Source organism: Elephantulus edwardii, unplaced genomic scaffold (assembly GCF_000299155.1).
Source record: "Elephantulus edwardii isolate Elephantulus edwardi_28Jun2011 unplaced genomic scaffold, EleEdw1.0 scaffold00037, whole genome shotgun sequence".
Lineage (NCBI taxonomy): Eukaryota > Metazoa > Chordata > Mammalia > Macroscelidea > Macroscelididae > Elephantulus > Elephantulus edwardii.
In genome coordinates, this window is record NW_006399787.1 from 10,161,289 (window position 1) to 10,175,437 (window position 14,149).

Genomic DNA, 14,149 nt, shown 5'->3' on the forward strand with positions numbered 1-14,149 from the left:
GCTGGAGAAGAGTATTGAATGTACCATGCATGGACTGCCAAGAAAACAAACAGATTCAGCTGGAAGAGGATTAAGCAACTCCTTGGAGGCAAGGATTCTGGGGCTTCGTCTGACATACTTTGGGCAGGTTGCAAGGAGGAACAGGTCCTTGGAGAGGGACATCATGCTTGGGAGGGTGGAGGGACAGCACAAGAGGGGAAGAGACCCTCTATGAAATGGATTGATTCACTGACTGGGGTAATTGGGATGGGTGTGTGAGAGGCAATGCGATTGGTACAGGATAGAGCAGGGTTTAGGGCTGTTGTACACAGGGTCGCTATGAGTCACAAATGATTCAATGGCACATAACAACAAGAGTACCAGAGCAATGCCTATGTGTGTTTCATTGACTACGCAAAAGCATTTGACTGTATGGATCACAACAAATTGTGGATAATATTGAAAAGCATAGAAATCCCCAGAACACTTGATTGTGCTTATTTGAAACTTATACTCACACCAGAAAGAAGTCCTCAGAACAGAGTAAGGAAACACTGCATGGTTCAAAATCAGGAAAGCAGTGTGTCAGGGATGCATCCTGTTTCCATGCCTTTTCAATCTATCTGCAGAACAGATCATCTGGGGGGCTGGGCTTTATGAGGAGGAATGTGGCATCAGGATTGGAGAAAGACTCAAATGACACTGAGGAGAACCTGAAGCATTTGCTGCAGAAGGTCAAGGATTGTAGTCTTCTATACAGGTTGAAGCTCAACATCAAGAAGACAAAGATTCTTACCACTGGGCCAATTGGCAGCACCATGATAGATGAAGAAATTGAGGGTATTAACAATTACTGCTTGCTCGGCTCCACAATCAACACTCTTGGCACCAGCAATCAAGAAATCAAAAGGCAAATTGCTTTTGGAAAACCTGCTGTCAGGGACCTCTCCAGAGTACTGAAAAGTAATGATGTCAGTCCTGAGACTAAGGTGTGCCTGATCCAGGCCATGGTCTTCACAATTACTTGTTATGCATCAGAGAGCACGACAATGACTAAAGATGACAGAAGAATCAATGCCTTCTAGTTGTGCTGGCGAAGAGCCTTGAACAGACCATGGATCGCCAAGAAAACAGATCTGTCTTGGAGAGGGTGAAACCAAGTTTCTCTTTGGAGGCTAGGATTTTGAAGCTCTAACTCATATACTTTGGGCACATAACTAAGAGGGATCATTCCTTGGAGAAGGACCTCATTCTCAGAAGGGTGGAAGGACAGCACAGGAGAGGAAGGCCCTGGATGAGATGGATTCATATAGCAACTGGGGCAGTGGGGTTAGGTGTGTCAGAAGACTGGCTCGGGACAGGGTAGGCTTCAGAGCTGCTGTACATAGGGTCACTATGGGACACAAAACAACAAGAAAAAGAAGATTACTTTCTCGGAATCCTGGTAGTGTAAAGGCCAGAGCACTCACCCGCTAACTAAAAGGTCAGTGACTTAAATCCACTAATCCTAAGGAAAGAGATGTGGCAGTCTGCGTCTAAAAGATTATCATTGGGATAGATGGAAACAGGATTAAAGTTGTCAGCAATTTCATTTAGTTGGATCCACAGTCAAAACCCTTAATAGTATCAGTCAAGAAAACAGAAGATGTGTTACTTTGGGGAAATCTACTCCCTGGGACCTCTCCAAAGTTCTAAAGAGCAAGGATGTCAGTTTAAGGACTTGGAGCCTGAGCCAAGCCTTGGTATTTCCATTTGCCTATGATGCAGCTGATAATTGGCATCCAATGCCTCAAACTTATCTTGAGATGATTCTTAAATTCAGGTGAAACAGACTCAAGGTCATGTTTTGGCTCTTGTCGACTAGTTTTCATTTTCTTCAGCTCCAATTTGATTGTGCACAAGAGTAATTGTTCCACAGTCAGCACCTGGCCTGGTTTTGACTGCTAATATTCGAGCAGCCCCAGTGATTTTTCCTGCAGATGTAGTCAATATGATTCCTTTGCAGTCTGTCAGGTGAAATTCATGTGTATAGTCACTTTTTAAATTTTTTTTTTATTTTGGTACAATTTATAGAAAATGTAAAATGAGCAAGACATGCAGGTGGCTTCGTAGTGACCACGGAGTCATCTTGTGGCTGTGGGGTAATTTTGTTTTTTTAAGAAAGGTATTTGCTGTGAATAAATCACTGAGCCTACAAATTTACACACACACACATGCACACACACACACACACACACACACACACACTTACCGGCTTGGAAAGCTTATGGCAAGTTCTACTCTGCACTATATAGGGTGCCTGTAAGTCCACATCTATTCCACAGCCGTGAGTTTGAGTTGAGTGTTCAGTTTTATCCCTAAATTAATAAATTACTCATCTTACTTCTATGGAGGGAGAATACAACCCCGGCACATTCGCACATTCCCTTCCCAATTCCAAACCATGCAGTACTCCCCTTGCTCTTTGCACAACAGCCCCCTGGTCCAGGTATAGGTTCCACATGATCACAATCAAGTGCTCTGGGTTTCCCTTCTTCATAATGTCAGCCACAACTTGTCATGATCCAAACAGTCAAATGCCTTTGCATTTTCAATAAAGCATAAACAGACATTCTTCTGGTATTCCTTACTTTCAGCCAGCATCCATCTCACATAAGCAATGATACCCCTGGTGCCATGGCCTCTTCTAAATCCTGCATGAACTTTTGCCAGTCCCCTGTCTATGTACTATTCCAGCCATTTTTTAATGCTCTTCAGCAGAATTTTGCTTACATGTGATATCAGTGAAATTGTTTGATAGTTTCCACATTCAGTTGGATTCGGTTGTATTCTCTTCTATTCAATTTATATGCTGAGCAAACTATCCAAGAAGCTGGATTCTATAAGGAGAAGCATGTCATTAGCATTGGAGGGAGACTCATCAATAACTTGTGTTATGCAGATGACACAACCTTGCTTACTGAAAGCAAGGAAGACTTGAAGCAATTGTTACAAAAGATCAATGAATGTAGCCTTCGGTATGGATTGCACATCAATGTCAAAACAAAGATACGTATCACTGGATCAATAGGCAGCATCATGATGGCTAGAGAGAAGATTGAAACGGTCAACAGCTTCATCTTTCTTGGATCCACAATTAACACCCTCGGTGCCATCAGCCAGGAAATAAGGAGACGCATTGCACTGGGAAAATCTCCAGTTAGAGACCTCTTCAAATTATTGAGGTGAGGCATAATGATGTCAGTTTGAGGACTAAGGTGTGTCTGATTCAGGTCATAGTCTTTCCAATCACTTGCTATCCAACTGAGAACTGGACAATAAATAAGAATGACAGAAAAATAATTGATGCCTTTTTTCTAGCTTAATTTTATTTTTTTAATTATTATTAATTTTAAGGAAAGTTTACAGAGACTTTGGATTTCACTGTTGCATTTTTCTCCCTGCCCACCCCTCCCCCATCCTCAGTTCACCCTTCTCTTTGAAAAGTAAAAGAAAAATTCTCTCATTGTTATACAATTCCTCCCCCTAAGTCCACTCCACTATGCAGCCTTCATTCTGGACTCCTGTCATGACAATAATACCTAATCATGTATCCCTTTTATAAACAGTTCTCTCCCTCATCAGTTTCAATGCAGTATACATAATTTATCCTATCTTTCTCAGTCCCATTTTTACAACAGTGGCACTATGCAGTGTTTGTCCTTTTGTGACTGAGATATTTCACTCAACATAATGTCCTCCAGGGTCACCCATTTTGTATAATATTTCATGAGTTCCTTGTTTTTCAGTGCAGCATGGTATTCCATTGTGTGAATATACTACAGCTTCTCTATCCATTCATTTGTTGGTGGACACTTAGGTTGTTCCCAACTCTTTGCTATTGTGAACAAAACAGAGTGTACCTATATATGCTTGGGTGGCAGTTATGGTTTCTTTGGGGTATATTCACAGTAGTGGATTTGCTGGGTCAAATGGTATTTCTATTTGCAACTTTTTGAGAAAGTGCTATACTGCCTTCCATAGTGGTTGCATTATTTTACACTCCCACCAACAGTGAATAAGGGTTCAAGTTTCTCCACAACCTCTCCAGCATTTGTTGTTTGCTGTTCTGTTACATTTTGGTATTCTTATTTGGGTGAGATGATATCTCATAGTTGTTTTAATTTGCATCTCTCTTAGAGCTAGGGATTTTCAACATTTCTTCATGTGTTTGTTTGCCAGCCTAATGTCTTCTTTGGTGCAGTGTCTGTTCATATCCTGTGTCCATTTTCCATTTTTCAATTGTGGTGTTCACCTTTATCTTGTTATGGTGAAGAATTGACACCTTTGAACTGTCGTGCTGGAGAAGAGCACTGAACAACCAGCCCATGGATGGCCAAGAGAATAAACATGTATGTGTCAGAGAGGGTGCAGCTGGAGTGCTCTTTGGAGGCAGAAATGGTGAGGCTTTGCCTGACATACTTTGGGAATGTTCCTTGGATAGGGACATGATGCTGGGAAGGGTGGAGAGTCAATGAAGGAGAAGACCCTCAACCAGGTGGATTGACATGGTGACTACTGCAATGGGCACTTATGCGTCAGGAAGTGTGAGGATTGCACAGGATAGAGCAAGGTTCAGATCTTTTGTTCATGAGGTCACTATGAGTCATAATCGACTTGCTGGCACCTAAAAACAACAACAACATCTATATGCCTATCCGTAGAAATCTATGCATAGAAATTATGCAGAATGTATCACTCAGGGAGCACATAAACTTTGTACTATGTGTCCTGGGGTAGAGTAGCCAATGAGCAAGGTAAGCACTGACTTAATTGTACTTATTGACTAATCTATAGGAAATCCTGTTAAGGACCTCTGTTTTTTAAAGTGCTAAAGAGCAAAGATGTCAGTTTAAAGATGAAGGAGCACCTAATCCAAGCCACAGTATTTTCAATTGCTTCTTTCCCCTTCCCATCCCTTTTTAATATTGGAACATTTATTACAGAACTAAACATTGAAATCCTTAAGATGAACTGGGTGCTGTAATTGTTAGATGCCCTCCTGGGTTCAGGTGTTGTTCTTTCATGGAATCTGTGCCTGGATCTACAGTATGCAACTTTTAGGTGCCTCCTACAACTAGTGGTGATGGTATTTTGCCTTCTAGCCTTGGCACTCTCACTATACTTTCTCTTGTGCTTGGCAGGGTAGCCACCCTTGCCACAGGTGAACTCCTGGAGATGGTAGGCCTTGGAGTCACAGCAGCGGCACAAGGTGTGCACCTTATTGCAACACATTCCCTTCCTCATCTCGTTTTTTGCGGCTGAGACCAAAGTCAATTTTTTGCGGCTGAGACCAAAGTCAATAGCTGCTTAGGCATCTGGAAGTTGGACAATGAATAAGGAAGGGGGAGGGGGGGAGAACCGATGCCTTTGAACTGCGGTGTAGGGAACAAGTATTGAATATACACTGCGAGCTGCCAAAATAACCAACAAATCTGGCCTGGAGAAAGTACGACCAAGGTGCTCCTTAGAGGCAAGGATGGGGAAACTTCATCTCACATACTCTGAGTATGTTGTCAGGAGGGAGTAGTCCTTGGAAAAAGACATCGTGCTGGGGAAACTAGAGGGTCAGTACAAAAGAGGAAGACCCTAAACAAGACATGTTGACACAATGACTGGAACAATGGGCTTGAGTATGGTGGAGATCCTGAGGGCGGAGCGAGATAGGGCAAGGGATGTGTTCCTAGGGTTGCTCTGAGTTGTGGTCAACTTGATAGCACCTAACAAATAAATAGTTTCACCTGGGTTCACATATCTTTTATATTATAAAAATAGGTGTACATGTAAGCCCATGCTTATCTTGTTTATTGAGTCCTCTGTCTCTATCAAGGATTGTAAACTTGAAAGCAGGCTTTGATTCTATGGGAAGGTGCTATGGGGTTGGGAGAAAAAGAGATGCCAGCTCTACTTGGAATCTTTGATGTGGTTAAAAAAAAAAAAACCCAACCCTGAAATGGCCCACTGCTGATTAGTAAGTAAGCACAAGGAAGCCTGTGCTTCCCTTCCTAGGGAAATCTGACACTGAGTGTGCCAGGCACTGAGCTAAGTCTCTCATGGCCTCCACAGGAAATGACCCTAAGTGTTGGATAGCAGTGCCCTAAGCAGTGGCATCCTTAACACCGATGAGAGGTCCTATGTGGTTGAAAAGGGTTTGAGTTTGTCCCCAAAGGGCAGTTGATATTCCCAGTTTCAGTCCTCCCCAGCAGTTGAATCCTGAGTCAGTAAAGAGGGGTTTGAAAATGACCCTTTGGCTAGAAAGAAAGGGAATTCCTTTCTTATCCCACTGAGGCTGGTGGTCAACAGGAAGTGTGGCAACTGCATGGGAGACTCAGTGGCCTATGAGAAGCCTATTAAAGGGCATCTCTGTGTGCCAATCCTATTCCCTGGACCTTTGCTGCAGTCTTGTCAATAGATGAGCCCATTTTCAGCTGGACTGTGGTAAACTGGAAGTGTCTATCAAAGAGATAGCAATGTTCTTTCTTTGGTCAGATGGTCAAGGCAGGACTGCCAAGGCCACTAGTCCCCAGAAGCAGGTCAGCGTCCAGGGCTGGAGGTCCAGTTGCCCTTCTCTGCCCGGGAGATCTCCTTTCACAGGTTATTATTATCAAACACTTCAGAGAGCCAGCTGGTGTCCCTACAGGGTCTGTCACCTTGTTATTTCAGATCTGGATGTTGATTATATAAATTCTGTATTTAGTTTAGATCATCCCCGAAGGCTTCCAGAACAGAACAGCAAACAATGTGAGTATGGAGAAGAAAAAAGAAAAGAAAAAAGGCCACACAAGTGGTGTGTGATACATAAGTGCTCTTCAGAACCTGAAGCAAACTGCCTTCAGAGGTCACCAATTATGTAAGAAGTAGAAAGACCATGGGCAAGAGTACCAAGCTTCCATGGAACTGTCATTGACATTCAAACCTGAAACTTGACTGAGCGTGGCTCCCCAGAGCCGGCCTCTGATTTTTATTCTCGCCAGACTGGTACCGAAACTCCTGCTGAGCATAGTGTGTGTGGAAGCAGTCTCTGGCTTTCCAGCCTGGTGCCTGCGTGGCGGGAAAGGTGCCCACTCCTTTCTTTGCTTGTGGTCTGTACATCTGCGTCTAAGTGCCCCATTACCAGAGGTGGCCCACACAAAGGTCATGTTCTTCTTTAAGACAATAAAGCTTCTCATCTAATGCTTATTCAGAGTCGTGTTGACTTCTCCTTATTGAGCAACTTTGTATTTACTGAGCGATCAGCCATTATTTGTACTGTTTGCAATCTCTTTTACATTCTCAAGGCTGGCTTTCTGTTCACCCAGCACAAGTGAAAAGTCATGTCAGGCAGGCACGTGGTGTTCAAGAATCTTCAGGAATTACCATGGGCTTATTACTAAGAGATAGGACTCCAGCCCTCCTTCCCTTCTGACAACTAAGTAATAATACAATTTGGACTGAAAATGGGGTTTTAAAAACCAACTATTACAAGGTAAATATGTGAATGAGGAAGTCAAGATTTTAAACCCAATTTGGAGACTGAGAAACCTCTTTGTCCTCACCCTTGTTTAATGTGCCTTCCTTTGAGGTAGGAGTAGGAGCCCTGGTGGTCCAGTGGTCAAAGCACTCAGCTGCTAACCCCAAGGGAAGTGGTTCAAATCCAGCAGCTGCTCTAGAGAGAAAGATGTGACAATCTGCTTCCTTAAAGAACACAGCCTTGGAAAGCTCAGTTCTACTCTGTCCTGTGGGATCCCTCCCTATGAGTTGAAATTCACTGGTTGACAGTGGGTTTGAGTGATAAGGTAGGAATAGCCCTTTGTGTGCTTTTGTGATGGTAACATGTTCAAGTGGATTGTTCAAAGCTTAATTCTGTTTTGATGAAAAGTTTTCAGTAAAATCAAGACCTATCTGTTCATTAGTAGCACAGTGGATTTAGGTACACCTCCCCGCCCCCCAATTAACCAAAAGTGGTCCTGTGCTTCATTCCCTCCCTCCAAATTCAGCAGAGAATCTTAACATCATGAAACAAAGACAGGTGTTTGTAAAATATTCCATACGCAGCCCTAGCATTTCCCTGTCCTTTTTGATAAGGGATCAAAAAGGTGGGTGTGTCAGCCTCTGGCAGCAACCCTTCTTGAAAGACTGGTTACCCTTCAGAATCTTAACCAAACTCCCAGAACACAAAGAGCACAAGGTTGGTCGCATTCAACTTAAATGCTTTTATTGACAATGTTTTTGAACAATAAGCAAACAATGCTTAGATTTATTTTCATTCAAATTCACTTTCCACATGTCAAAAGACCTCAAGGTAGAAAAAAAATAAAATAAAAATATAAATATCTGATAATCCATCTTAATAAATAAATTAAAAACACAATAAAACGTTTTCATGGAAAACTGTTAATGTCAGAACATTCAGACCACCTCAACAATGCATGATCGGTAACATTACAATGAACATTGATGTTGAAGGAAACTACAGTACATGGATATAGCTAGTTATCTCTACCTACTAGAAAATAAAGTTGTATCTTTTTCTTAGTTGAATATTGGTCATTTCTAATCAGAACACACTATTGCCAGGAACACAGTAGTTATTGTTAAAATCAGCTGCACTAGATACAATTTGAAAATATCCAGCACCAGGTTAATTCCAATAATGAACCAAATAGATTAGTTAATGCTATGAGAAGACTAAAGAGAAAGAGAAAAGAGAACACAGACCCAGGCCTGGCTCAACATGCTACTAACTACCAGCTCTCAGAGGTGTCACTGGGAACAATACACACTCCATGCGTTTTGCTACATCTCTGGAAGAAGTAAGGACTCGAGTCCACGTGTGGGATGCTTGCAAGTTCTCGAGGCCCCCAGCCTGGTGTGATTCACGCACAGAAAAGGTCCTCCCTAGGTCTACGAGAACCCTCGAGGGAAGACGGCGTTTCTCCTCTCTGTAATGCAGCGGCTCAGGCAGCGGCATGTGTGGGTGCCCTCTGCCTCCCCTTCCCTGCCTGTTCACAGGGCCAGCAGCGTGGGTGAGCTGAGCGAGTCAGAGGAGGGCTCATTGCTGCTGCTGCCCTTACGATGGGCTGCAGCACAGCTGGGGAAGGAGTCAGCCTCGGGGTAGGTGAAGACGAAGGAAGACGTGTAAGTGGTGCAGCTGGGAGTGCAGGTGACCACAGGGGTACACAGGGGCTCCAGCTCTGTGGCCAGGGGCCCCATCCCCAGGGCGCCACCGTGCAGGGGCTCCCAGTCTGCTGCATAGAAGGAGCCAGACAGGTCCATGTCTGGCACAGAGCGGGCGGTCTCGGAACCACTGGGCCTGGAAGATGCTGGGAACAGGAAGTCATCGAAGGGCTCAGTCTTCAGCTCCATATTGCTGACGCTCTTGACTGGCTTCAGCGAGGGCTTGGGCTCCGGGTCATTGAGGAGGGGCAGCTCAAAGGCCTCCTCAGACTCTGGGGTGTCAGCTTCAGGCAGACCCCCACTCAGATCGAGGGAAGCCACAGACATGTCTTCGGAGAAGCCCAGGTCATCCGGGATCTTGCAGCCAGGCCGGTGGGCAGCCAAAATGAACTCCAGTTTTTCCTTCTCCTTCAGCAGGCTGGCAATCTCGGTCTGCAGAGCAGACTTCTCATCTTCCAGCTGGTCTGTCTCCTGCACACAGAGGAAAGGAAGCAGCATAAGACACAGGCTTCCTCAAAGACCCACTTCCTCGGGCCCAATTTCCAACTTTCCCCTCAAGTTTGCAAAAGGAGGGAGAGAGGAGTTGTACCTACCGCTTGGAGTGTATCTGTCAGCTCCCTCCTCCGGTTCCTGCATTTGGCTGCAGCCATCTTATTCCTCTCCCTTCGGATCCGTCTTTTCTCTTCTTCTTCTGGAGACAGCTGAAATAGCAGGAGAAGAGCCACACTGAGTAACCAAGTCAACCATACCTCTGCTCACAAATCCAGAGAAACTGGCCCTTGTCACTATGCAATTTCCTGGCACCTCGTCTGCGAAGCCATGTCTAACCTGCAGTTAGTTGCAGGACGAATGTGACTTGCATTTAAAGTAAGGGCCCCAGCAAAAGAACAAAGAAAAGCCCCATCTAAAAGTATGAGACAGGAAACTATTAGGGAAGAACTTGCTAGGGTTCTTCTTTAGGGTGGGACTACCCAGGGTCTAACTTGGTGCCAGCGTTTGGGATACTGAATGGGGCAGTCAGTTCTCCACCAATTGACTTCACTCTCTGCACCTCTATGTGGCCCTGTCAATGGAGGGAAAGTGCTACGGAGGAGCGCCTCACCTGTTCCACTTTGCCTCTCCGGCCAGTGCTTGGCGCTCGGCCTCCTGTAGCGGCCTTCACGACACCAGCTCTGGAGTAAGCGCCAGTGGAGGGGGCAGGAACTCCATAAGGGTGGTGGGCTCTGGTCTGCGATGGAGCCACGGAGGAGACGAGGGTGGGCTGCACCAGCCACTGCAGGTCGGGGCTGGTGGAAATGGCAGTCACCGTGGGGATGAAGCTGGAACTGGAGGCAGCCAGATCGGTGCAGAAATCCTAGAACGAAAGAGAAGGGGGGAAGCGGACGTGAGCGAGGAGCTTCCAGACACAGGTGGGTCGAGCCCAGTTCCCAGTGCCGCATGCAGCAGGAAGCGGGCCGGAGGAGCGGCAGAACACTGCCCTCTCCTATGTCCTTCATCCCGGTCGAAAGGTCTCCCCCTTTCCTCCCAAGATATCCGCAGCGCAGTGCCTTTCGCCTCCATCCCGCTGCTGCGTTCGCGTTATCCCTTCAGCATCACTCGCTTGAAAGGGGGTTTGTTATAAATATCCCTGACGTCTGCGCTGACGCAGGCGCCGCTCCGGAGTCTCCTGAATGAACTCGCTTTTTATCAATGAAACTGCCTTACACACCCGCCTGCTGCACCCTCTTCCCCGGCCCCTCCTCCCTTATCCAGGCTGCGGGGTGGTGGGGGACGGTTGCCCTTTTTTTACCCCCCTCTCTTAGGAAGTGAGGCTCTAGTTAGTTATTTGGAACCTGTTTTTGTCCCAGCACATGCCAGAGACTTTGCTCTACAGCTCAGACCAGTCACTGTTTAGAGTGAGCCTGCAGCAAAAGGAGGGAACCAAGTCTTACTATATGACAAGTGTGCGTGTGTGCGCTCGGAAGTCCTGGGTTCCCAGGCACGCTCTCCTCTCCAAAGGTGAGAAGATCTGTCTTCCTGAGCATCCCGCCCCGGTGTCTCCTCCCCGGCCACCCAGAGCCCCGATACCCCGCAGCGGCGCAAAGCCCACCTTACCTGCGCATTGACCGGGGAACCCATGCTGGAGAAGGAGTCGGCGGGCGAGTGGTAGTAGGAGAGGCTGTCCCCGGCCGGGGAAGCACTGCTGCAGCGGGAAGAGGTGGCCTCATAGTCGGTGTTGAAACCTGAGAACATCATGGTGGCGAGGAGGTGAAGCCTGGAGGGCGAGGGCCGAGAGCGGAGACAGGTGGGAGCGGTGAGCAGAGCTGGGTGGGAGCGCGGGGACTGCTCGCTCGCTGCGCGCCGCCGGCTCTGTCTCGGCTGCTCCAATGCTCGCTGCAGACGCGGTTGGAGTACGAGGCGCCGCAGCGGCTGCTTTTATAACAGCATTTTATGAATGAACCCTCGCGTCATGGACCAAACCATTGTGGAGCCAGAGGGGTGGCCCCAGCCACTGTAGCTGTCTCCCCGCCTCTGCCGAACTCCTAGCCCCCAGGTCTCTGTCTGGTATTTTTTTATCCCATGAGCATCTAGTAACATGTGTCTTGGGGGTCCCATGACCCTTCAAACGAGCGCTTTGGAGACGGCTCCCCCCACGGGCTCAGAGTCCGGCCGTGGAAACCTGCTGACGCAGATATCCTAATATGGACATCCTGTACACGGTGGGAAGGGACTGACGGGAACTGCTAGCGGGCTGAAGCCAACACCAAGGGTGCAGCGCGGGGGGAGGAGGGGGCCGCGGCGGGGGAGGGGGCGGCCAAGGCGAAGAACTCGAGAGAACATTCGCACCTTGGTCAATGCGGACTCTTGTTCCCCGGGTGGGGGTGGGATGCCTCTTTGCCAGCGGTACTGAACCCCAAGCCAGTTGTGACGCTCAGGTAGAGGAGAAACAGGTACACGACCCCGAGCGCTTAAAGCGTCGTCTTAGAAAGAATGCGTCCCCAGCCCACCCCCAGTTCTAGACCCAGTTCTGTGCAAATGTGGAAACAGACCCTCACTCCCTTCCCTCTGTCCTCGGTGTTTGCGCACCCTAGGACTTGTTACTGCGTTTAGAAGCAGAAAGTCGGGGGATCCAAAATAAGGGACTACGATAACCTACTTTGTCTACGATGCTGGGTATTTTAATTTCATTTGTGTTTCTAAGGAAGACAGTGCGTTCTTTTTTTCCTAGACCACACATGAGGATCAAGTCCCTAGGGACATCAGCAGGTAAACATTGTTGTAAAACCTTCCTGCAAGGGGTGGTTGGCCTTATCCTGAACTGGGCTAGGGGTACGTAACCTGGGCTGGGGTGTTCGTTCTGGGTAACTGGGGGTGTGCGCTTCTTGGGGAGCGCAGGTCCAGTGAAGGAGCTGTGGAGGGGGTGGGGTGGTTCGGTCCCGCCAGGAAGCACGCAGCGGGTGATTTTCCAGCGCGGATTTGGAGGGGGAACGATGGAGGCGCTGGAGGGACCATGCCCAGCAGCGCCCCGGCCTTAGACCATGACCTGGAAAACCAGACTTAGGGGAAGCCAGGTGCTCCGCAGCACGCCGCGCCCCCAGACTTCCCTCATTTCCTCCCCTGGCTGGAAAGGACAGCCAGGGTCACTTTGCCCCGGTTCAGCCCCAGCGCCCTGGCCACCTCACCCTGGGCCTGGGGGTGTGGGGAGGGTCACAGCCCTCTGGGGGGCACCTCGAGAGGGGCGCGGCGGGCCAGGCGGGGTTAGGGAGCGGGCGGGTCGTTCTGGGCGCGCAGGGAGCCTGGCGGCGGGCCTGCCTCCCGCCGCCGCACCCCGGAGCCAGGCGATCCTGCTATAGATAGTAACAGGGAAGCGGCTGTTTACAGCAACACAGCGCCGCCAGGGCCGTCTCCAGGCGACGCCGCACGACCGGGCGCGCCGTCGGCCCAGCGAAGCCGCCCGCCTTCTGCGCTCCCTAGAGGCCGAGGCCTCCCCGGGCCGCCTGCGGCCGCTGTAGCCGCCTGACATCATCCGCTGGGTCAGGGGGCCGAGCGCCGCTCCTGCCCCGCTGTGCATTAACCAACCTCCATTCTTAGAGATCTGAGCGCAGAGCGAGCGGGGAGGGCGGAGAGGCAGGCGGGGATTCGTGGAACTGGGTCACTTACTATTTTTGCATTCCCAGTCACAGACGGAGGTGAAAACAGAATTTCATCATTGTATGTCACTGGTTTATGTCGGTGGGAATGTAGGTGTTTTGGTTTGGGGTTGTTTTTTGGTTTTTGTTTTTTTGGTTTTTTCTTTCTTTCTCACTTATTAAGAAAAGGAAAAACACATAGTATATAAACACAGACTTATCAGAGCTCTGAGAGCCAAAGCTGTTCTGTGACCTTCTTTCTTCTAATTCTGTCAAACTTAACTCCATCAAGCTACTTCATTCCCCCTCGATATTGGGGAGCAAGGAAGGGGAGATAAAGGAGAAGTGTTCGGAAGACACATTCATCGTTCTCATTACTAGATTCTGAGAGATAGTCAAGCTTTGAATTCCTGAACCTGGCCTGGCCCCCCTATTCCTAATTGGGTCTCAGGGCCATTTCAGTGAAAACCTAGGATGATATGATTTACTTCTGCTCCAAGTTTGAAGCTGCTCAGGCCAATACCTAAAGTTGTTAAGATTTTATATCCAGGTTTTATCTCAATTATTACTTATCCTGCCTTTGGAAATGAAAAGAGAGGAGAGGGGAGAAAGGGGAGAGGAAAGAGAAGAGAAGAGAGGAGAGGAGGGGAGGGGAGGGGAGGGGAGAGGAGAGAAGAGAGGAGAAGAGGAAGAGAAGAGGGAGAAGTTTGGGTGTGCCTGTCTCCTCTAGCTAACTTAACTCTTTCCTGCCTGGCACCATGATAGAGTCACTGTTGTTGTTGTTATGTGCCATCGAGTCGTTTCCGACTCATAGCGACCCTATGCACAACAGCCCTAAACCCTGCTCTATCCTGTGCCAACCGCAC

At 48.0% G+C, this 14,149-nt stretch overlaps 1 protein-coding gene across 2 annotated transcripts; it reads right to left on the bottom strand.

The window, feature by feature from the left end:
• Positions 1–8,475: 8,475 nt before the first annotated feature.
• On the bottom strand, positions 8,476–11,610 carry FOS (FBJ murine osteosarcoma viral oncogene homolog). Of its 2 annotated transcripts, XM_006884667.1 has the most exons (4): positions 11,269–11,610; positions 10,277–10,528; positions 9,768–9,875; positions 8,476–9,645 (listed from the first exon to the last, which is right to left on the bottom strand). In XM_006884667.1, exons 1-4 carry the CDS (start codon positions 11,407–11,409, stop codon positions 9,004–9,006), a joined length of 1,143 nt encoding a protein of 380 aa, XP_006884729.1. In that variant the 5' UTR covers positions 11,410–11,610; the 3' UTR covers positions 8,476–9,003. The 2 variants fall into 2 exon arrangements, with proteins under 2 accessions (XP_006884729.1, XP_006884730.1); XM_006884668.1 differs by lacking the exon at positions 9,768–9,875 and having other exon boundaries at positions 8,790–9,645; positions 11,269–11,555.
• Between the last annotated feature and the right edge of the window lie 2,539 nt (positions 11,611–14,149).

Coding starts and splice junctions, on each gene's coding strand:
- FOS (XM_006884667.1), bottom strand. CDS start 11,409: ATGATGTTCTCAGGTTTCAACACCGACTATGAGGCCACCTCTTCCCGC. Junction 10,529..11,268: donor GTTCCCCGGTCAATGCGCAG/GTAAGGTGGGCT, acceptor CTTTCGTTCTAG/GATTTCTGCACCGATCTGGC. Junction 9,876..10,276: donor GGAGAGGCAAAGTGGAACAG/GTGAGGCGCTCC, acceptor CTGCTATTTCAG/CTGTCTCCAGAAGAAGAAGA.